This window comes from Salvelinus alpinus, chromosome 10 (genome assembly GCF_045679555.1).
Source record: "Salvelinus alpinus chromosome 10, SLU_Salpinus.1, whole genome shotgun sequence".
NCBI classification, from domain to species: domain Eukaryota; kingdom Metazoa; phylum Chordata; class Actinopteri; order Salmoniformes; family Salmonidae; genus Salvelinus; species Salvelinus alpinus.
The window spans coordinates 15,184,863-15,209,153 of NC_092095.1; the positions used below are offsets into that span (position 1 = coordinate 15,184,863).

Below are 24,291 nucleotides of genomic sequence, written 5' to 3' on the forward strand. Positions count from 1 at the left end.
ACTTATCAAGAAATGATGCACCTGATACTTATCAGGAAATGATGCACCTGGTACTTATCAGGAAATGATGCACCTGATACTTATCAGGAAATGATGCACCTGGTACTTATCAAGAAATGATGCACCTGATACTTATCAGGAAATGATGCACCTGATACTTAGAAGGAAATGATGCACCTGGTACTTATCAGGAAATGATGCACCTGGTACCTATCAAGAAATGATGCACCTGGTACTTATCAAGAAATGATGCACCTGGTACTTAGAAAGAAATGATGCACCTGGTACTTATCAGGAAATGATGCACCTGGTACTTAGCAGGAAATGATGCACCTGGTACTTAGAAGGAAATGATGCACCACCTTTTTTATGTTTTAGAAAGAGTCACTCACCCTCACAAACACAAACAGTAGAGCGCATTGCATTCCAGTTGTGTTTTTATTCACCATAAACAAGAATATTGTAGAGTACACGGACTAGATATTGCTGGTCCCATTGTAGTTCCATTACCACTCAAACAAACAAAACCTTGTGAATCTGTTTCGTAAATCCATAGCGTGGCTTCCTGAGAGAAGTGTACAATTGTTCACTAAAGACTTTTTAAAAATTGGACTCGTATAAGCAGAGAGTGTAGAGAGTTTTCGTCCATTCCTTTTAAAGGGGGACCAGGGCAGACACAGAATTCACCTGGAGTCTTTGTGATATGTCTGGGAAAGCATTTTAGTGTTACGCTCCTGCTGCCTAGCCTGCTCCATTTGTTTACATAAATTATTTTTGTGGCCAACCACTGCTTCCTAGTAACTCCATAGCAACTTATCACATTGGCTGTTAGACACACCTAAAATATGGCACTTAAAGCCAGTCCTGTCTTTGGGGTTATCACTGTGAAATTGTCTTCTCTTCAATCCCTAAAAATAAAGGAGAGCCGCACACTCTAGGAGCTCAGATGCAAAAAATATTTAGAAGACAGCTTGCCTGTCGAAACGTTGGTAAATTAAATACTTTTGCATCTGAGCTCCTAGAGTCTGCGGCTCTCCTTTATTTTTAAGTTTTCTACTCCGCTAACCAGCACCTCGCCTAAATAGGTGGGCGTTTCTTTTTCTTCTAGATTGTTCTCTTCAATCCCTACCATAATAATATTATATCAATCCCTACCATAATAATACTATATTATCTAAATCCCTACCATAATAATACTATATTATATAAATACCTACCAAAATAATACTATATTATATAAATCCCTACCAAAATAATACTATATTATATCAACCCCTACCATAATAATACTATATTATATAAATCCCTACCAAAATAATACTATATTATATCAAGACTTTCCAGTTGCCATTTGTGATCCTACCTCCCAGCTATTATTTTCATCCTTTATTTTCTGTTCCAACTTCTCAACCAATAGTATGGCTTCTGTCTGATCGGAATACACACCTGTGTTTGTAATAAGCACATGATGAAGGTGCTCCTAGATGTTGATCTGAGGTCAGAGTAGCAATACTTTGATCTCATTCATAACATGTAAACATTTCAGGATATAGTTTTAGTTTTCCCCCATTTGATACATAATATTGCTCTAAGACATTTCTTTTTTTATTCACATTCTCAAAATATGCCTACTTTATTAGAAAATAAAAACAGTTTATATATAGTATACTCATAATAAAAAAATACCTGATGAGGTACAATCTATATGCAAAATACATTCACAGAATTAGAAAAGCTTTCAAAAAGCCAATATAAAGTAGATGCCATTTCAACATATCAAAGCACAATTCCTATCTAAAAATGTCAGTCAAATGCCATTGGTTACAAAATAATGCTTATCTTGTGTTTATCTTTGACGATAAGTCAGTTTGACATGCTGGTAGGCTTACTCAAAGGTTTTATAGGCTACGCAATATTTTAACCCTTTATATTTGTCCCATTCTAACCCTTCCCGAAGCGTATAGTATCATCATTTTAGGCAATAAAGTTTCAACGTGTGATGTGTCAGATATATTAGTGAAACATGATCTGTACACAGTCAGATCATATGGGTTTGTAGCCTGGGTAAGTGTCAGGTAATAAAGAAATCACACTATAAAAAAATACTGCTGATTTTGTGAATCAAACGCATTAGAAAATAAAGCACTGTCACTTTTACTGCCTCAAAAAGCAAAACAAATAACTCTGAACTGCTACCTAGGCAACAGTGGAGGACAGGGTGGAGTGACATCACTTCCTCCTACGATGTCATTTCCTCTTCCTGGAACCCAGGTGCCGCCTCATGGCCGCCTCCACCCTCCTCCTCTCCGCCTCCTCCGCTCTCTTCCTCTCCTCCTTCAGTTCTTTATACCTCCACTTGGGAAGCTGCAGGAAGTCGCCCCCTCCGTCTTTAAAACTGCTCTTCCTGTGGACCCTCTCAGGTTCAAAGGTCGGCGTTGGGGCCTTAGAGATTCTGACCTTGGGAATGGACATCCCCGGCCGCACACTGCTACACTTCACCATACCCAGAGGCAGCAGGCTAGTCTTTCTCAGGGCCATGGAGGAAGACGCCCCAGCCCCAGACACCTTACCGAGGGTAGGGTTAGTCGTGGTGGGGTTTTTGTTCGACGGCAGCAGGATGGTTCGCCGGTCCTTTGGAGATTTGGGCACCAGAGTGACCTGTGAGTTCTGGAAGAGTTTGCTGTGGTTGTCGAGCCTCTCAGGGTTCTGGGTTTTCAGTTCTTTGGCCCGTTGGCATCGGAGGATCTCTGGGACGGAGTAGCGACGTTTACCCACGCAGGGTGGGCTTGCTGGACACACCTGAAGAGCAAGTACAAACAGGTATATATAAGAGGAAGGGGGGGGTGAGCAATGAGAACATGAAGACAGAGAGAGAGGTTAAATACAGTAGAAGTGAGAGGAACAAAGAAACAGAAGTTTCTAACTCACTGTGGAACAAGCCATTGCCACGAAGGGGCTCCCCAGTGCTGTTGTCATGGTGACTAGGTGATCTAATACTCCTTCGTCGTGAGGCTCTGTGATGTTAGCGAATGTCAGAGCGTTCCGTATGGTGTCTGATATACGCTGCATACAGCCTCGAGGCTCCCGGGCCTTAGATACTAGAGAAGCCAGCTGGGGCCACTCTGGACTGGAACAATTATATCAGATTAGGAAATAATATTGGAAGAATTGCAATATGAAATTATACCGATGACATCGTATAATGATAATAAGAATCATCACCTCCATCATCACCACCATCCTCATCATCATCACCACCACCATCATCACCACCATCCTCATCATCACCACCATCATCCTCATCATCACCATCATCATCAGCACCATCCTCATCATCATCACCACCATCATCATCATCACCACCATCATCATCACCATCATCATCACCACCATCCTCATCATCACCACCATCATCCTCATCATCACCATCATCATCACCACCATAATCATCACCACCATCCTCATAATCTCCATCATCCTCATCATCATCACCATCCTCATCATCATCATCACTCATCAAGTATATTCTACCTGTATGCGTCACACAGTTGATAAGGACAGGGTCTGGAGTGGAGGCGTGTCATGGCCCAGGCGCTGTCGTAGCGTCCTGTGAAAAACGCCCACTCTCTGGAGGTCAGCTGACGACCAAAGTCCCTTGCCTCCATGTCAGCTCCTTACAGAGGAGAAAGAGAGGAGGAGAGAGGAGGAGAGTAGGAGAGAGTGGAGGAGAGGGAGGAAAGAGGAGGAGATAGTAGGAGGGAGAGGGAGGAGAGAGTAGGAGAGAGAGTAGGAGAGAGTGGAGGAGAGGGAGGAAAGAGGAGGAGATAGTAGGAGGGAGAGGGAGGAGAGAGTAGGAGAGAGGAGGAGAGAGGAGGAGGAGAGGGAGGAAAGAGGAGGAGAGAGTAGGAGAGAGAGGAGAGTAGGAGAGAAAGGAGGAGAGAGGCAAGGAGATCAATGTATGACGAGATCCTTCAGATGTCAAATTGAACCCTACTGGTAGATGTTATTTCTGCTTTAAATTACTGTTTTCAGGTAAATATGATTGAAATATGAATGATGAAATATATGTTAAAGTAAGTTAAATATAAACAAGGTGAATTTGTTTGTCCATCTGTGTACTTACCTGCTAGCATCAGGGCTCGTACACACTCCACCCTGCCTTGCATAGCAGCCTTCATCAGAGCAGTGAAGCCATGGCAGTTCCTCCTCTCTATGTCCAGACCAGGGAAGTAGTTCAACAGGTAGTTACTGATCATTATGTGACCTGGAGGGGGGGGGGGGGGGGCGAGAGGGGGAGAGCCTTGTGAACCTTTTTGAACTGTGTGGGTCTATGTGTGCACATGCAGGTGTGTGTGGGTGTGTGTGTTTGTGGATCTGTGTGTGCGCATGCGGGTGTGTGTGTTTGTGTGTGTCGTACCTGCCTGTGCAGCTGTGATGAGGGCGGTATTCCCCTCAGTGTCCTGCCAGTTGACATCCAGGTGACAACACTGAGCCAACGCTATGACAACGTCAACGTAACCCTGGTAACACGCCACCATCAGCCCCGTCTGTGTGTGAGAGCGAGCGAGAGAGAAAAGGTTTAAAAGTCTCTCAGACAGTCACAGGCGTTTTACTGTTCTGTCTTCAACAGCTCTGTTTCTCCCTCCCACCCTCTCTACCTATAGCGCTGAGGTGGCTACTGTTCCGGGAAGGCCACAGTGTGTGTGTGTGTGTGCGTGTGCGTGTCCGTGTCCATGCCTGCCTGCCTGCATGTCAAAGTTGGTTCCTGAATAGACAATCTAGTTGACAGTGCTAGTTCTGTTCTGATGCTTAACTGGAGAAACATGATATGAGATCCAAGCCAGTGTCAATGAGGTTAGACAACAACGGGAGGCCTGTATGTACGGTCCAAAACTAATATCATACCGTCAACATTAAATCAGTTTTGTTTGCTGTTAAAACAGAATTTCGATCCTTGTGGAAAACTCCTACTGCTTTCTGTCATGCCGTGTTTTTGGAATGCCGTGTTTTTGGAATGCCAGTGAAATGTGTGTGTATACAGCTTGGAATCTCCTGGAAAAGTCCCAGTGTTTTCCGGAAGGCCAACACTTCATCAGCCAAAACAAACACTACTGCCAGAGAGGGAGGATGGGGGGGGGGGGGGTGTAGATGAGTGGAGAGAGGCAAAGGAGAGGAGATGGAGACAGAGAAATGATAGAAGAGGTATTGGGAACAAAGGAGAGGAGATGGAGACAGAGAAATGATAGAAGAGGTATTGGGAACAAAGGAGAGGAGATGGAGACAGAGAAATGATAGAAGAGGTATTGGGAACAAAGGAGAGGAGATGGAGACAGAGAAATGATAGAAGAGGTATTGGGAACAAAGGAGAGGAGATGGAGACAGAGAAATGATAGAAGAGGTATTGGGAACAAAGGAGAGGAATAAAGGACAGCACAATAGAGACAGTAAACTTGGGGTATTCTTTCTACTAGGAGTCAAATGTATATATTTTAGTAGTGGCGGCAGGTAGCCAAGCTGTTAGAGAGACAAGCCAGCAACCGGAGGTTTGTCAGTTTGAATCCTGGGTCTGACTGGGAAAATAATCTGTTTGGAAGTGAGCTGGCAACCAGAGGGTTGCTGGTATAAAATCCTAGATGCCATTGACTGCCATTGTGCCCTTGAGCAAGGCACTTAACCTCCCACAACAACTGCTTCACCGGCGCCCATTGTGGCAGTCCCCTTCTCCAACCTCTATATCTATGTAACAGTCCCCTTCTCCAACCTCTATATATATATGTAACAGTCCCCTTCTCCAACCTCTATATGTATGTAACAGTCCCCTTCTCCAACCTCTATATATATATGTAACAGTCCCCTTCTCCAACCTCTATATGTATGTAACAGTCCCCTTCTCCAACCTCTATATGTATGTAACAGTCCCCTTCTCCAACCTCTATATGTATGTAACAGTCCCCTTCTCCAACCTCTATATGTATGTAACAGACCCCTTCTCCAACCTCAATATGTATGTAACAGTCCCCTTCTCCAACCTCTATATGTATGTAACAGACCCCTTCTCCAACCTCTATATGTATGTAACAGTCCCCTTCTCCAACCTCTATATGTATGTAACAGTCCCCTTCTCCAACCTCTATATGTATGTAACAGACCCCTTCTCCAACCTCTATATGTATGTAACAGTCCCCTTCTCCAACCTCTATATGTATGTAACAGTCCCCTTCTCCAACCTCTATTGTATGTAACAGTCCCCTTCTCCAACCTCTATATGTATGTAACAGTCCCCTTCTCCAACCTCTATATGTATGTAACAGTCCCCTTCTCCAACCTCTATTGTATGTAACAGTCCCCTTCTCCAACCTCTATTGTATGTAACAGTCCCCTTCTCCAACCTCTATATGTATGTAACAGTCCCCTTCTCCAACCTCTATATGTATGTAACAGTCCCCTTCTCCAACCTCTATTGTATGTAACAGTCCCCTTCTCCAACCTCTATATGTATGTAACAGTCCCCTTCTCCAACCTCTATATGTATGTAACAGTCCCCTTCTCCAACCTCTATATGTATGTAACAGACCCCTTCTCCAACCTCTATATGTATGTAACAGTCCCCTTCTCCAACCTCTATATGTATGTAACAGACCCCTTCTCCAACCTCTATATGTATGTAACAGTCCCCTTCTCCAACCTCTATATGTATGTAACAGTCCCCTTCTCCAACCTCTATATGTATGTAACAGACCCCTTCTCCAACCTCTATATGTATGTAACAGTCCCCTTCTCCAACCTCTATATGTATGTAACAGTCCCCTTCTCCAACCTCTATTGTATGTAACAGTCCCCTTCTCCAACCTCTATATGTATGTAACAGTCCCCTTCTCCAACCTCTATATGTATGTAACAGTCCCCTTCTCCAACCTCTATTGTATGTAACAGTCCCCTTCTCCAACCTCTATTGTATGTAACAGTCCCCTGCTCCAACCTCTATATGTATGTAACAGTCCCCTTCTCCAACCTCTATATGTATGTAACAGTCCCCTTCTCCAACCTCTATATGTATGTAACAGACCCCTTCTCCAACCTCTATATGTATGTAACAGTCCCCTTCTCCAACCTCTATTGTATGTAACAGTCCCCTTCTCCAACCTCTATATGTATGTAACAGTCCCCTTCTCCAACCTCTATATGTATGTAACAGTCCCCTTCTCCAACCTCTATATGTATGTAACAGTCCCCTTCTCCAACCTCTATATGTATGTAACAGACCCCTTCTCCAACCTCTATTGTATGTAACAGTCCCCTTCTCCAACCTCTATATGTATGTAACAGACCCCTTCTCCAACCTCTATATGTATGTAACAGTCCCCTTCTCCAACCTCTATATGTATGTAACAGTCCCCTTCTCCAACCTCTATTGTATGTAACAGTCCCCTGCTCCAACCTCTATATGTATGTAACAGTCCCCTTCTCCAACCTCTATTGTATGTAACAGTCCCCTGCTCCAACCTCTATATGTATGTAACAGTCCCCTTCTCCAACCTCTATATGTATGTAACAGTCCCCTTCTCCAACCTCTATATGTATGTAACAGTCCCCTTCTCCAACCTCTATATGTATGTAACAGTCCCCTTCTCCAACCTCTATATGTATGTAACAGACCCCTTCTCCAACCTCTATTGTATGTAACAGTCCCCTTCTCCAACCTCTATATGTATGTAACAGCCCCCTTCTCCAACCTCTATATGTATGTAACAGTCCCCTTCTCCAACCTCTATTGTATGTAACAGTCCCCTTCTCCAACCTCTATTGTATGTAACAGCCCCCTTCTCCAACCTCTATATGTATGTAACAGTCCCCTTCTCCAACCTCTATATGTATGTAACAGTCCCCTTCTCCAACCTCTATATGTATGTAACAGTCCCCTTCTCCAACCTCTATATGTATGTAACAGTCCCCTTCTCCAACCTCTATATGTCTGTAACAGTCCCCTTCTCCAACCTCTATATGTATGTAACAGTCCCCTTCTCCAACCTCTATATGTATGTAACAGTCCCCTTCTCCAACCTCTATATGTATGTAACAGACCCCTTCTCCAACCTCTATTGTATGTAACAGTCCCCTTCTCCAACCTCTATATGTATGTAACAGACCCCTTCTCCAACCTCTATATGTATGTAACAGTCCCCTTCTCCAACCTCTATATGTATGTAACAGTCCCCTTCTCCAACCTCTATATGTATGTAACAGTCCCCTTCTCCAACCTCTATATGTATGTAACAGCCCCCTTCTCCAACCTCTATATGTATGTAACAGTCCCATTCTCCAACCTCTATATGTATGTAACAGTCCCCTTCTCCAACCTCTATATGTATGTAACAGTCCCCTTCTCCAACCTCTATATGTATGTAACAGTCCCCTTCTCCAACCTCTATTGTATGTAACAGTCCCCTTCTCCAACCTCTATTGTATGTAACAGCCCCCTTCTCCAACCTCTATATGTATGTAACAGTCCCCTTCTCCAACCTCTATATGTATGTAACAGTCCCCTTCTCCAACCTCTATTGTATGTAACAGTCCCCTTCTCCAACCTCTATTGTATGTAACAGTCCCCTTCTCCAACCTCTATTGTATTCAACAGTCCCCTTCTCCAACCTCTATTGTATGTAACAGTCCCCTTCTCCAACCTCTATATGTATGTAACAGTCCCCTTCTCCAACCTCTATATGTATGTAACAGTCCCCTTCTCCAACCTCTATTGTATGTAACAGTCCCCTTCTCCAACCTCTATTGTATGTAACAGTCCCCTTCTCCATCCTCTATATATATGTAACAGTCCCCTTCTCCAACCTCTATATGTATGTAACAGTCCCCTTCTCCAACCTCTATATGTATGTAACAGACCCATTCTCCATCCTCTATATGTATGTAACAGTCCCCTTCTCCAACCTCTATATGTATGTAACAGTCCCCTTCTCCAACCTCTATATGTATGTAACAGACCCCTTCTCCAACCTCTATTGTATGTAACAGTCCCCTTCTCCAACCTCTATATGTATGTAACAGTCCCCTTCTCCAACCTCTATATGTATGTAACAGTCCCCTTCTCCAACCTCTATTGTATGTAACAGTCCCCTTCTCCAACCTCTATTGTATGTAACAGCCCCCTTCTCCAACCTCTATATGTATGTAACAGTCCCCTTCTCCAACCTCTATATGTATGTAACAGTCCCCTTCTCCAACCTCTATATGTATGTAACAGTCCCCTTCTCCAACCTCTATATGTATGTAACAGTCCCCTTCTCCAACCTCTATATGTATGTAACAGTCCCCTTCTCCAACCTCTATATGTATGTAACAGTCCCCTTCTCCAACCTCTATATGTATGTAACAGTCCCCTTCTCCAACCTCTATATGTCTGTAACAGTCCCCTTCTCCAACCTCTATTGTATGTAACAGTCCCCTTCTCCAACCTCTATATGTATGTAACAGTCCCCTTCTCCAACCTCTATTGTATGTAACAGTCCCCTTCTCCAACCTCTATATGTATGTAACAGTCCCCTTCTCCAACCTCTATATGTATGTAACAGTCCCCTTCTCCAACCTCTATTGTATGTAACAGTCCCCTTCTCCAACCTCTATATGTATGTAACAGTCCCCTTCTCCAACCTCTATATGTATGTAACAGACCCCTTCTCCAACCTCTATATGTATGTAACAGTCCCCTTCTCCAACCTCTATATGTATGTAACAGTCCCCTTCTCCAACCTCTATATGTATGTAACAGTCCCCTTCTCCAACCTCTATTGTATGTAACAGTCCCCTTCTCCAACCTCTATTGTATGTAACAGTCCCCTTCTCCAACCTCTATATGTATGTAACAGTCCCCTTCTCCAACCTCTATATGTATGTAACAGACCCCTTCTCCAACCTCTATATGTATGTAACAGTCCCCTTCTCCAACCTCTATATGTATGTAACAGTCCCCTTCTCCAACCTCTATATGTATGTAACAGTCCCCTTCTCCAACCTCTATATGTATGTAACAGCCCCCTTCTCCAACCTCTATATGTATGTAACAGTCCCCTTCTCCAACCTCTATATGTATGTAACAGTCCCCTTCTCCAACCTCTATATGTATGTAACAGTCCCCTTCTCCAACCTCTATATGTATGTAACAGTCCCCTTCTCCAACCTCTATTGTATGTAACAGTCCCCTTCTCCAACCTCTATTGTATGTAACAGCCCCCTTCTCCAACCTCTATATGTATGTAACAGTCCCCTTCTCCAACCTCTATATGTATGTAACAGTCCCCTTCTCCAACCTCTATTGTATGTAACAGTCCCCTTCTCCAACCTCTATTGTATGTAACAGTCCCCTTCTCCAACCTCTATTGTATGTAACAGTCCCCTTCTCCAACCTCTATTGTATGTAACAGTCCCCTTCTCCAACCTCTATTGTATGTAACAGTCCCCTTCTCCAACCTCTATATGTATGTAACAGACCCCTTCTCCAACCTCTATTGTATGTAACAGTCCCCTTCTCCAACCTCTATATGTATGTAACAGACCCCTTCTCCAACCTCTATATGTATGTAACAGTCCCCTTCTCCAACCTCTATATGTATGTAACAGTCCCCTTCTCCAACCTCTATATGTATGTAACAGTCCCCTTCTCCAACCTCTATATGTATGTAACAGCCCCCTTCTCCAACCTCTATATGTATGTAACAGTCCCCTTCTCCAACCTCTATATGTATGTAACAGTCCCCTTCTCCAACCTCTATATGTATGTAACAGTCCCCTTCTCCAACCTCTATATGTATGTAACAGTCCCCTTCTCCAACCTCTATTGTATGTAACAGTCCCCTTCTCCAACCTCTATTGTATGTAACAGCCCCCTTCTCCAACCTCTATATGTATGTAACAGTCCCCTTCTCCAACCTCTATATGTATGTAACAGTCCCCTTCTCCAACCTCTATTGTATGTAACAGTCCCCTTCTCCAACCTCTATTGTATGTAACAGTCCCCTTCTCCAACCTCTATTGTATGTAACAGTCCCCTTCTCCAACCTCTATTGTATGTAACAGTCCCCTTCTCCAACCTCTATATGTATGTAACAGTCCCCTTCTCCAACCTCTATATGTATGTAACAGTCCCCTTCTCCAACCTCTATTGTATGTAACAGTCCCCTTCTCCAACCTCTATTGTATGTAACAGTCCCCTTCTCCATCCTCTATATATATGTAACAGTCCCCTTCTCCAACCTCTATATGTATGTAACAGTCCCCTTCTCCAACCTCTATATGTATGTAACAGACCCATTCTCCATCCTCTATATGTATGTAACAGTCCCCTTCTCCAACCTCTATATGTATGTAACAGTCCCCTTCTCCAACCTCTATATGTATGTAACAGACCCCTTCTCCAACCTCTATTGTATGTAACAGTCCCCTTCTCCAACCTCTATATGTATGTAACAGTCCCCTTCTCCAACCTCTATATGTATGTAACAGTCCCCTTCTCCAACCTCTATTGTATGTAACAGTCCCCTTCTCCAACCTCTATTGTATGTAACAGCCCCCTTCTCCAACCTCTATATGTATGTAACAGTCCCCTTCTCCAACCTCTATATGTATGTAACAGTCCCCTTCTCCAACCTCTATATGTATGTAACAGTCCCCTTCTCCAACCTCTATATGTATGTAACAGTCCCCTTCTCCAACCTCTATATGTATGTAACAGTCCCCTTCTCCAACCTCTATATGTATGTAACAGTCCCCTTCTCCAACCTCTATATGTATGTAACAGTCCCCTTCTCCAACCTCTATATGTCTGTAACAGTCCCCTTCTCCAACCTCTATTGTATGTAACAGTCCCCTTCTCCAACCTCTATATGTATGTAACAGTCCCCTTCTCCAACCTCTATTGTATGTAACAGTCCCCTTCTCCAACCTCTATATGTATGTAACAGTCCCCTTCTCCAACCTCTATATGTATGTAACAGTCCCCTTCTCCAACCTCTATTGTATGTAACAGTCCCCTTCTCCAACCTCTATATGTATGTAACAGTCCCCTTCTCCAACCTCTATATGTATGTAACAGACCCCTTCTCCAACCTCTATATGTATGTAACAGTCCCCTTCTCCAACCTCTATATGTATGTAACAGTCCCCTTCTCCAACCTCTATATGTATGTAACAGTCCCCTTCTCCAACCTCTATTGTATGTAACAGTCCCCTTCTCCAACCTCTATTGTATGTAACAGTCCCCTTCTCCAACCTCTATATGTATGTAACAGTCCCCTTCTCCAACCTCTATATGTATGTAACAGACCCCTTCTCCAACCTCTATATGTATGTAACAGTCCCCTTCTCCAACCTCTATATGTATGTAACAGTCCCCTTCTCCAACCTCTATATGTATGTAACAGTCCCCTTCTCCAACCTCTATATGTATGTAACAGCCCCCTTCTCCAACCTCTATATGTATGTAACAGTCCCCTTCTCCAACCTCTATATGTATGTAACAGTCCCCTTCTCCAACCTCTATATGTATGTAACAGTCCCCTTCTCCAACCTCTATATGTATGTAACAGTCCCCTTCTCCAACCTCTATTGTATGTAACAGTCCCCTTCTCCAACCTCTATTGTATGTAACAGCCCCCTTCTCCAACCTCTATATGTATGTAACAGTCCCCTTCTCCAACCTCTATATGTATGTAACAGTCCCCTTCTCCAACCTCTATTGTATGTAACAGTCCCCTTCTCCAACCTCTATTGTATGTAACAGTCCCCTTCTCCAACCTCTATTGTATGTAACAGTCCCCTTCTCCAACCTCTATTGTATGTAACAGTCCCCTTCTCCAACCTCTATATGTATGTAACAGTCCCCTTCTCCAACCTCTATATGTATGTAACAGTCCCCTTCTCCAACCTCTATTGTATGTAACAGTCCCCTTCTCCAACCTCTATTGTATGTAACAGTCCCCTTCTCCATCCTCTATATATATGTAACAGTCCCCTTCTCCAACCTCTATATGTATGTAACAGTCCCCTTCTCCAACCTCTATATGTATGTAACAGACCCCTTCTCCATCCTCTATATGTATGTAACAGTCCCCTTCTCCAACCTCTATATGTATGTAACAGTCCCCTTCTCCAACCTCTATATGTATGTAACAGACCCCTTCTCCAACCTCTATTGTATGTAACAGTCCCCTTCTCCAACCTCTATATGTATGTAACAGTCCCCTTCTCCAACCTCTATATGTATGTAACAGTCCCCTTCTCCAACCTCTATTGTATGTAACAGTCCCCTTCTCCAACCTCTATTGTATGTAACAGCCCCCTTCTCCAACCTCTATATGTATGTAACAGTCCCCTTCTCCAACCTCTATATGTATGTAACAGTCCCCTTCTCCAACCTCTATATGTATGTAACAGTCCCCTTCTCCAACCTCTATATGTATGTAACAGTCCCCTTCTCCAACCTCTATATGTATGTAACAGTCCCCTTCTCCAACCTCTATATGTATGTAACAGTCCCCTTCTCCAACCTCTATATGTATGTAACAGTCCCCTTCTCCAACCTCTATATGTCTGTAACAGTCCCCTTCTCCAACCTCTATTGTATGTAACAGTCCCCTTCTCCAACCTCTATATGTATGTAACAGTCCCCTTCTCCAACCTCTATATGTATGTAACAGTCCCCTTCTCCAACCTCTATTGTATGTAACAGTCCCCTTCTCCAACCTCTATTGTATGTAACAGCCCCCTTCTCCAACCTCTATATGTATGTAACAGTCCCCTTCTCCAACCTCTATATGTATGTAACAGTCCCCTTCTCCAACCTCTATTGTATGTAACAGTCCCCTTCTCCAACCTCTATTGTATGTAACAGTCCCCTTCTCCAACCTCTATTGTATGTAACAGTCCCCTTCTCCAACCTCTATTGTATGTAACAGTCCCCTTCTCCAACCTCTATATGTATGTAACAGTCCCCTTCTCCAACCTCTATATGTATGTAACAGTCCCCTTCTCCAACCTCTATTGTATGTAACAGTCCCCTTCTCCAACCTCTATTGTATGTAACAGTCCCCTTCTCCATCCTCTATATATATGTAACAGTCCCCTTCTCCAACCTCTATATGTATGTAACAGTCCCCTTCTCCAACCTCTATATGTATGTAACAGACCCCTTCTCCATCCTCTATATGTATGTAACAGTCCCCTTCTCCAACCTCTATATGTATGTAACAGTCCCCTTCTCCAACCTCTATATGTATGTAACAGACCCCTTCTCCAACCTCTATTGTATGTAACAGTCCCCTTCTCCAACCTCTATATGTATGTAACAGTCCCCTTCTCCAACCTCTATATGTATGTAACAGTCCCCTTCTCCAACCTCTATTGTATGTAACAGTCCCCTTCTCCAACCTCTATTGTATGTAACAGCCCCCTTCTCCAACCTCTATATGTATGTAACAGTCCCCTTCTCCAACCTCTATATGTATGTAACAGTCCCCTTCTCCAACCTCTATATGTATGTAACAGTCCCCTTCTCCAACCTCTATATGTATGTAACAGTCCCCTTCTCCAACCTCTATATGTATGTAACAGTCCCCTTCTCCAACCTCTATATGTATGTAACAGTCCCCTTCTCCAACCTCTATATGTATGTAACAGTCCCCTTCTCCAACCTCTATATGTCTGTAACAGTCCCCTTCTCCAACCTCTATTGTATGTAACAGTCCCCTTCTCCAACCTCTATATGTATGTAACAGTCCCCTTCTCCAACCTCTATTGTATGTAACAGTCCCCTTCTCCAACCTCTATATGTATGTAACAGTCCCCTTCTCCAACCTCTATATGTATGTAACAGTCCCCTTCTCCAACCTCTATTGTATGTAACAGTCCCCTTCTCCAACCTCTATATGTATGTAACAGTCCCCTTCTCCAACCTCTATATGTATGTAACAGACCCCTTCTCCAACCTCTATATGTATGTAACAGTCCCCTTCTCCAACCTCTATATGTATGTAACAGTCCCCTTCTCCAACCTCTATATGTATGTAACAGTCCCCTTCTCCAACCTCTATATGTATGTAACAGTCCCCTTCTCCAACCTCTATATGTATGTAGAGGGTGTGTGTGTGTGTGTGTGTGTGTGTGTGTGTGTGTGTGTGTGTGTGTGTGTGTGTGTGTGTGTGTGTGTGTGTGTGTGTGTGTGTGCGTGCGTGCGTGCGTGGGTGGGTGTGTGTGTGTGTGTGTGTGTGTGTGTGTGTGTGTGTGTGTGTGTGTGTGTGTGTGTGTGTGTGTGTGTGTGTGTGTGTGTGTGTGTGTGTGTGTGTGTGTGTGTGTGTGTGTGTGTGTGTGTGTGTGTGTGTGCGTGGGTGGGTGGAGGGGGGGTATGAGACAAGCCTATAGAGTACTGAGGCTAAAAATAATGCCAGACACTCACGGCTCAACCCTGAAACAATCACCCTGAGAGGTACTTCCAGGGAACGACTGTGTGTTTGTGTGTGTGTGCTTGTATACATTTGTGTGTGTGGCTGATTTAAGTGATTTGTGTGGTGTATAATCAGGAATTCATGGAATAACTGAGCAGCGAAATTGTTCAATGGTGTCTAAATTCTACGTGAGACGATGGCTGTGTGTGTGAAATATTGCCTTTGCACGTACTGTACCTGGCCATACACATAGCTGAAGTTGTGATGTTTTAAATGTAGGGCGCGGGCTTGTTCTTAAAGCAGATTAATGTGTGTCCTTCCCAAATCCTAATCTGTTCTGTAGTGGATTGATGTTGCTCCCAGCTCTTGCACTGGGTTCTGCATAACTGCTTAGCAGCTTCAAAAGGATTTGAATGTTGTTGTTTTTTTAAATGCACTTCAAACTGTTATGAATTTAAATTTGAAAAAAGTTTCATTCATAATCATATTACACTTTATTTTAAGTGCTTTTCAAGACACCCAAAGTCACTTAACATACAGAAGGAAATCAGCAGGATAAAAAGCTATAAAAATCACATTAAAATAAGTCGGGATATAAAAATAGACTAAACATGATGACAGACTAACCAGGGAAGTGAACTAGACGGAGGATGGAAAGCTAAGACAACAGAGAATATGTGTGAAGCGGTGTGTCTTTAGTGTGGATGACATTGTTCTGTAACTAAGACGACAGAGAAGTGAAGAGGTGTGTCTTTATTGTGGATGACATTGTTCTGTAACTAAGACGACAGAGAAGTGAAGAGGTGTGTCTTTATTGTGGATGACATTGTTCTGTAACTAAGACGACAGAGAAGCTGTGTGAAGAGGTGTGTCTTTATTGTGGATGACATTGTTCTGTAACTAAGACGACAGAGAAGTGAAGAGGTGTGTCTTTATTGTGGATGACATTGTTCTGTAACTAAGACGACAGAGAATCTGTGTGAAGAGGTGTGTCTTTATTGTGGATGACATTGTTCTGTAACTAAGACGACAGAGAAGTGAAGAGGTGTGTCTTTATTGTGGATGACATTGTTCTGTAACTAAGACGACAGAGAATCTGTGTGAAGAGGTGTGTCTTTTTTGTGGATGACATTGTTCTGTAACTAAGACGACAGAGAAGTGAAGAGGTGTGTCTTTATTGTGGATGACATTGTTCTGTAACTAAGATGACAGAGAATCTGTGTGAAGAGGTGTGTTTTTATTGTGGATGACATTGTTCTGTAACTAAGACGACAGAGAAGTGAAGAGGTGTGTCTTTAGTGTGGATGACATTGTTCTGTAACTAAGACGACAGAGAAGTGAAGAGGTGTGTCTTTATTGTGGATGACATTGTTCTGTAACTAAGACGACAGAGAAGTGAAGAGGTGTGTCTTTAGTGTGGATGACATTGTTCTGTAACTAAGACGACAGAGAAGTGAAGAGGTGTGTCTTTAGTGTGGATGACATTGTTCTGTAACTAAGACGACAGAGAAGTGAAGAGGTGTGTCTTTAGTGTGGATGACATTGTTCTGTAACTAAGACGACAGAGAAGTGAAGAGGTGTGTCTTTAGTGTGGATGACATTGTTCTGTAACTAAGACGACAGAGAAGTGAAGAGGTGTGTCTTTAGTGTGGATGACATTGTTCTGTAACTAAGACGACAGAGAAGCTGTGTGAAGAGGTGTGTGTTTATTGTGGATGACATTGTTCTGTAACTAAGACGACAGAGAAGCTGTGTGAAGAGGTGTGTGTTTATTGTGGATGACATTGTTCTGTAACTAAGACGACAGAGAAGTGAAGAGGTGTGTCTTTATTGTGGATGACATTGTTCTGTAACTAAGATGACAGAGAATCTGTGTGAAGAGGTGTGTCTTTATTGTGGATGACATTGTTCTGTAACTAAGACGACAGAGAAGCTGTGTGAAGAGGTGTGTCTTTATTGTGGATGACATTGTTCTGTAACTAAGACGACAGATAAGTGAAGAGGTGTGTCTTTATTGTGGATGACATTGTTCTGTAACTAAGATGACAGAGAATCTGTGTGAAGAGGTGTGTCTTTATTGTGGATGACATTGTTCTGTAACTAAGACGACAGAGAAGTGAAGAGGTGTGTCTTTAGTGTGGATGACATTGTTCTGTAACTAAGACGACAGAGAAGTGAAGAGGTGTGTCTTTATTGTGGATGACATTGTTCTGTAACTAAGACGACAGAGAAGTGAAGAGGTGTGTCTTTAGTGTGGATGACATTGTTCTGTAACTAAGACGACAGAGAAGTGAAGAGGTGTGTCTTTAGTGTGGATGACATTGTTCTGTAACTAAGACGACAGAGAAGTGAAGAGGTGTGTCTTTAGTGTGGATGACATTGTTCTGTAACTAAGACGACAGAGAAGTGAAGAGGTGTGTCTTTAGTGTGGATGACATTGTTCTGTAACTAAGACGACAGAGAAGTGAAGAGGTGTGTCTTTAGTGTGGATGACATTGTTCTGTAACTAAGACGACAGAGAAGTGAAGAGGTGTGTCTTTAGTGTGGATGACATTGTTCTGTAACTAAGACGACAGAGAAGTGAAGAGGTGTGTCTTTATTGTGGATGACATTGTTCTATAACTAAGACGACAGAGAAGTGAAGAGGTGTGTCTTTAGTGTGGATGACATTGTTCTGTACTGTGCATGAGTAACAGGGTTCCATGTCCAAGGTTGTTGGATCATGTTTTACATTTTGTAAGATTTGTCTTTACTTGTTAGCAGCAGTGCAAACCCTTCATCCACAGAACACATTCAACAACTAAATTGGCTAATTTTGAAGATATTCGTTGATTAAAAGACAGCAGTCTGGTGTCCATAGTGTTTTGCCTGGTCCAATGTCCAAATCCCAACCCTGTTGTGGAAACATTACGTTTTTCCCTGTTTGAAACCCTAATTGTTATACAAGTTACACATTTTCACTGTTTTTGAGACAGAAAACATATATTTGATCAGCAGGTGTTAAAACAACATGTCTAATCATCCATTTCCTTGAACAAAAATTACAGGTGGTCAAAATGCCAGAACGCGGGATAAAAAATAAACTAAGTTATTGAACCTTTTTCTAACTAGGCAAGTCAATTAAGAATACATTTGTATTTACAAAGATGGCCTGCGGAGACAGGATTCAAAATGTAAATGTTGGACAAAACCCACATCACGACTAGAGAGACACCAAAACACTACAAAAAGTGAGACCTAAGACAACAACACAACATGGCAGCAACACATGACAACAAAACATGGCAGCAACATAACAACACAGCATGGTAGCAACACAACATGACAACACAACATGGTAGCAACATAACATGACAACACAACATGACAACACAACATGGCAGCAACACAACATGGCAGCAACACATGACAACAAAACATGGCAGCAACACAACAACATAGCATGGTAGCAACACAACACGACAACACAACATGGTAGCAACACAACATGACAACACAACATGGTAGCAAAACAACATGACAACACAACATGGCAGAAACACAACATGATAACAACACGGTAGCAACACAACATGGCAGCAGCACAACATGGTAGAAACACAACATGATAACAACACGGTAGCAACACAACATGGCAGCAGCACAACATGGTAGCAACACAAGACAACACAGCATGGTAGCAGCAACATGACAACACAACATGGTAGCAACACAACAGAAACACAACATGGTAGTTCCATGCTCGTTCCAGTAGCTAGCTGCAGCGAACTGAAAAGAGGAGTGACCCAGGGATGTGTGTGCTTTGGGGACCTTTAACAGAATGTGACTGGCAGAACGGGTGTTGTATGTGGAGGATGAGGGCTGCAGTAGATATCTCAGATAGGGGGGAGTGAGACCTAAGAGGGTTTTATAAATAAGCATCAACCAGTGGGTCTTGCGACGGGTATACAGAGATGACCCGTTTACAGAGGAGTATAGAGTGCAGTGATGTGTCCTAAAATGAGCATTGGTGGAAAATCTGATGGCCAAATGGTAAAGAACATCTAGCCACTTGAGAGCACCCTTACCTGCCGATCTATAAATTACATCTCCGTAATCTAGCATGGGTAGGATGGTCATCTGAATCAGGGTTAGTTGGCAGCAGGGGTGAAAGAGGGAGCGGTTACGATGGAGGAAACCAAGTCTAGATTTAACCTTAACCTGCAGCTTGGATACAGTGCCTTTCAAAAGTATTCATCACCCTTGGTGTTTTTCCTATTTTGTTGCATTACAACCTGTAATTTAAATTGATTTTGATTTTGATTTCATGTAATGGACATACACAAAATTGTTCAAATTGTTGAAGTGAAATGAAAAAAATGACTTGTTTCAAACAATTCGTAAAAATAAAAAACAGAAAAGTGATGCCTGCATACAGTTGAAGTCGGAAGTTTACATACACTTAGGTTGGAGTCATTACAACTCGTTTTTCAACCACTCCACAAATTTCTTGTTAACAAACTATAGTTTTGGCAAGTCGGTTAGGACATCTACTTTGTGCATGACACAAGTAATTTTTCCAACAATTGTTTACAGACAGATTATTTAACTTATAATTCACTGTATCACAATTCCAGTGGGTCAGAAGTATACACTAAGTTGACTGTGCCTTTAAACAGCTTGGACAATTCCAGAAAATTATGTCATGGCTTTAGAAGCTTGGTATAGGCTAATTAACATCATCTGAGTCCATTGGAGGTGTACCTGTGGATGTATTTCAAGGCCTACCTTCAAACTCAGTGCCTCTTTGCTTGACATCCTGGGAAAATCTAAAGAAATCAGCCAAGACCTCAGAAAAAATATTGTAGACCTCCACAAGTCTGGTTCATCCTTGGGAGCAATTTCCAAATGCCTGAAGGTACCACGTTCATCTGTACAAACAATAGTACGCAAGTATAAACACCATGGGACCACGCAGCCATCATACCACTCAGGAAGGAGACGCGTTCTGTCTCCTAGAGATGAACATACTTTGGTGCGAAAAGTGCAAATTAATCCCAGAACAACAGCAAAGGACCTTGTGAAGATGCTGGAGGAAACAGGTACAAAAGTATCTATATCCACAGTAAAACGAGTCCTATATCGACATAACCTGAAAGGGCGATCATCAAGGAAGAAGCCACTGCTCCAAAACCGCCCTAAAAAAGCCATACTACGGTTTGCAACTGCACATGGGGACAAAGATCATACTTTTTGGAGAAATGTCCTCTGGTCTGATGAAAAAAAATAGAACTGTTTGGCCATAATGATCATCATTATGTTTGGAGGAAAAAGGGGGATGCTTGCAAGCCGAAAAACACCACCCCAACCGTGAAGCACGGGGTGGCAGCATCATGTTGTGGGGGTGCTTTGCTGCAGGAGGGACTGGTGCACTTCACAAAATAGATGGCATCATGAGGCAGGAAAATTATGTGGATATATGGAAGTAACATCTCAAGACATCGGTCAGGAAGTTAAAGCTTGGTCACAAATGGGTCTTCCAAATGGACAATGACTTCAAGCATACTTCCAAAGTTGTGGCAAAATGGCTTAAGGACAACAAAGTCAGGTATTGGAGTGGCCATCACAAAGCCCTGACCTCAGTCCCATAGAAAATGTGTGGGCAGAACTGAAAAAGCGTGTGCGAGCAAGGAGGCCTACAAACCTGACTCAGTTACACCAGCTATGTCAGGAGGAATGGGCCAAAATTCACCCAACGTATTGTGGGAAGCTTGTGTAAGGCTACCTAAACGTGTGACCCAAGTTAAACAATTTAAAGGCAATGCTACCAAATACTAATTGAGTGTATGTAAACTTCTGACCCAATGGGAATGTGATGAAAGAAATAAGATCTGAAATAAATAATTCGCTCTACTATATTCTGACATTTCACATTCTTAAAATAAAGTAGTGATCCTAACTGACCTGGTGGTGTGATCATCATAACAACACACAGGAACTCAAGTCATTCTGTTCACCTGATCTAGAACTCCTCACAATAAAATGTCGACCGCATTATCTACCAAGGGAATTCTCTTCGATCATAATCACAGCCGTATATATTCCCCCCCAAGCAGACACATCGATGGCCCTGAACGAACTTTATCTGACTCTTTGTAAACTGGAAACCACACACCCTGAGGCTGCATTCATCGTAGCTGGGGATTTTAACAAGGCTAATCTAAAAACAAAACTCCCTAAATTCTATCAGCATATCGATTGTGCTACCAGGGCTGGAAAAACCCTAGATCATTGTTATACTAATTTCCGCGACGCATATAAGGCCCTCCCCCGCCCCCCTTTCGGAAAAGCTGACCACGACTCCATTTTGTTGATTCCAGCCTACAAACAGAAACTAAAACAACAAGCTCCCGCGCTCAGGTCTGTTCAACGCTGGTCCGACCAATCTGATTCCACGCTTCAAGACTGCTTCGATCACGCGGATTGGAATATGTTCCGCATTGCGTCCAACAACAATATTGACGAATATGCTGATTCGGTGAGCGAGTTCATTAGGAAGTGCATTGACGATGTCGTACCCACAGCAACGATTAAAACATTCCCAAACCAGAAACCGTGGATTGACGGCAGCATTCGCGTGAAACTGAAAGCGCGAACCACTGCTTTTAACCAGGGCAAGGTGACCGGAAGCATGACCGAATACAAACAGTGTAGCTATTCTCTCCGCAAGGCAATCAAACAGGCTAAGTCCCAGTACAGAGACAAAATCGAGTCGCAATTCAACAGCTCAGACACAAGAGGTATGTGGCAGGGTCTACAGTCAATCACGGATTACAAAAAGAAAACCAGCCCCGTCGCGGACCAGGATGTCTTGCTCCCAGACAGGCTAAACAACTTTTTTGCCCGCTTTGAGGACAATACAGTGCCACTGACACGGCCCCCTACCAAAACCTGCGGGCTCTCCTTCACTGCAGCCGAGGTGAGTAAAACATTTAAACGTGTTAACCCTCGCAAGGCTGCAGGCCCAGACGGCATTCCCAGCCGCGTCCTCAGAGCATGCGCAGACCAGCTGGCTGGTGTGTTTACGGACATATTCAATCAATCCTTATCCCAGTCTGCTGTTCCCACATGCTTCAAGAGGGCCACCATTGTTCCTGTTCCCAAGAAAGCTAAGGTAACTGAGCTAAACGACTACCGCCCCGTAGCACTCACTTCCGTCATCATGAAGTGCTTTGAGAGACTAGTCAAGGACCATATCACCTCCACCCTACCGGACACCCTAGACCCACTCCAATTTGCTTACCGACCCAATAGGTCCACAGACGACGCAATCGCAACCACACTGCACACTGCCCTAACCCATCTGGACAAGAGGAATACCCATGTGAGAATGCTGTTCATCGATTACAGCTCAGCATTTAACACCATAGTACCCTCCAAACTCGTCATCAAGCTCGAGACCCTGGGTCTCGACCCCGCCCTGTGCAACTGGGTCCTGGACTTCCTGACGGGCCGCCCCCAGGTGGTGAGGGTAGGTAACAACATCTCCACCCCGCTGATCCTCAACACTGGGGCCCCACAAGGGTGCGTTCTGAGCCCTCTCCTGTACTCCCTGTTCACCCACGACTGCGTGGCCATGCACGCCTCCAACTCAATCATCAAGTTTGCGGATGACACTACAGTGGTAGGCTTGATTACCAACAACGACGAGACGGCCTACAGGGAGGAGGTGAGGGCCCTCGGAGTGTGGTGTCAGGAAAATAACCTCACACTCAACGTCAACAAAACAAAGGAGATGATTGTGGACTTCAGGAAACAGCAGAGGGAGCACCCCCCTATCCACATCGACGGGTCAGTAGTGGAGAAGGTGGAAAGTTTTAAGTTCCTCGGTGTACACATCACGGACAAACTGAATTGGTCCACCCACACAGACAGCGTCGTGAAGAAGGCGCAGCAGCGCCTCTTCAACCTCAGGAGGCTGAAGAAATTCGGCTTGTCACCAAAAGCACTCACAAACTTCTACAGATGCACAATCGAGAGCATCCTGTCGGGCTGTATCACCGCCTGGTACGGCAACTGCTCCGCCCACAACCGTAAGGCTCTCCAGAGGGTAGTGAGGTCTGCAGAACGCATCACTACCTGCCCTCCAGGACACCTACACCACCCGATGTCACAGGAAGGCCATAAAGATCATCAAGGACAACAACCACCCAAGCCACTGCCTGTTCACCCCGCTATCATCCAGAAGGCGAGGTCAGTACAGGTGCATCAAAGCAGGGACCGAGAGACTGAAAAACAGCTTCTATCTCAAGGCCATCAGACTGTTAAACAGCCACCACTAACATTTAGCGGCCGCTGCCAACATACTGACTCAACTCCAGCCACTTTAAAAATGGGAATTGATGGAAATTATGTAAAAATGTACCACTAGCCACTTTAAACAATGCCACTTAATATAATGTTTACATACCCTACATTACCCATCTCATATGTATATACTGTACTCTATATCATCTACTGCATCTTGCCATCTTTATGTAATACATGTACCACTAGCCACTTTAAACTATGCCACTTTATGTTTACATACCCTACAGTACTCATCTCATATGTATATACCGTACTCTATACCATCTACTGCATCTTGCCTATGCCGTTCTGTACCACCACTCATTCATATATCTTTATGTACATATTCTTTATCCCTTTACACTTGTGTGTGTATAAGGTAGTAGTTGTGGAATTGTTAGGTTAGATTACTTGTTGGTTATTACTGCATTGTCGGAACTAGAAGCACAAGCATTTCGCTACACTCGCATTAACATCTGCTAACCATGTGTATGTGACTAATAAAATTTGATTTGAT

At 43.4% G+C, this 24,291-nt stretch overlaps 1 protein-coding gene across 1 annotated transcript in view; it reads right to left on the reverse strand.

The window, feature by feature from the left end:
• Positions 1-1,399: 1,399 nt before the first annotated feature.
• LOC139531543 (ankyrin repeat domain-containing protein 33B-like) overlaps positions 1,400-24,291 on the reverse strand; it is a 35,952-nt gene continuing 13,060 nt past the window's right edge. The window contains exons 2-6 of the mRNA XM_071328062.1: positions 4,418-4,547; positions 4,124-4,264; positions 3,532-3,673; positions 2,929-3,127; positions 1,400-2,799 (exon numbers count right to left, since the gene is read on the reverse strand). Of these exons, the coding sequence (XP_071184163.1) occupies positions 2,248-2,799; positions 2,929-3,127; positions 3,532-3,673; positions 4,124-4,264; positions 4,418-4,547 (1,164 nt within the window). The 3' untranslated portion in view covers positions 1,400-2,247. The remainder of the gene's footprint in view (positions 2,800-2,928; positions 3,128-3,531; positions 3,674-4,123; positions 4,265-4,417; positions 4,548-24,291) is intronic.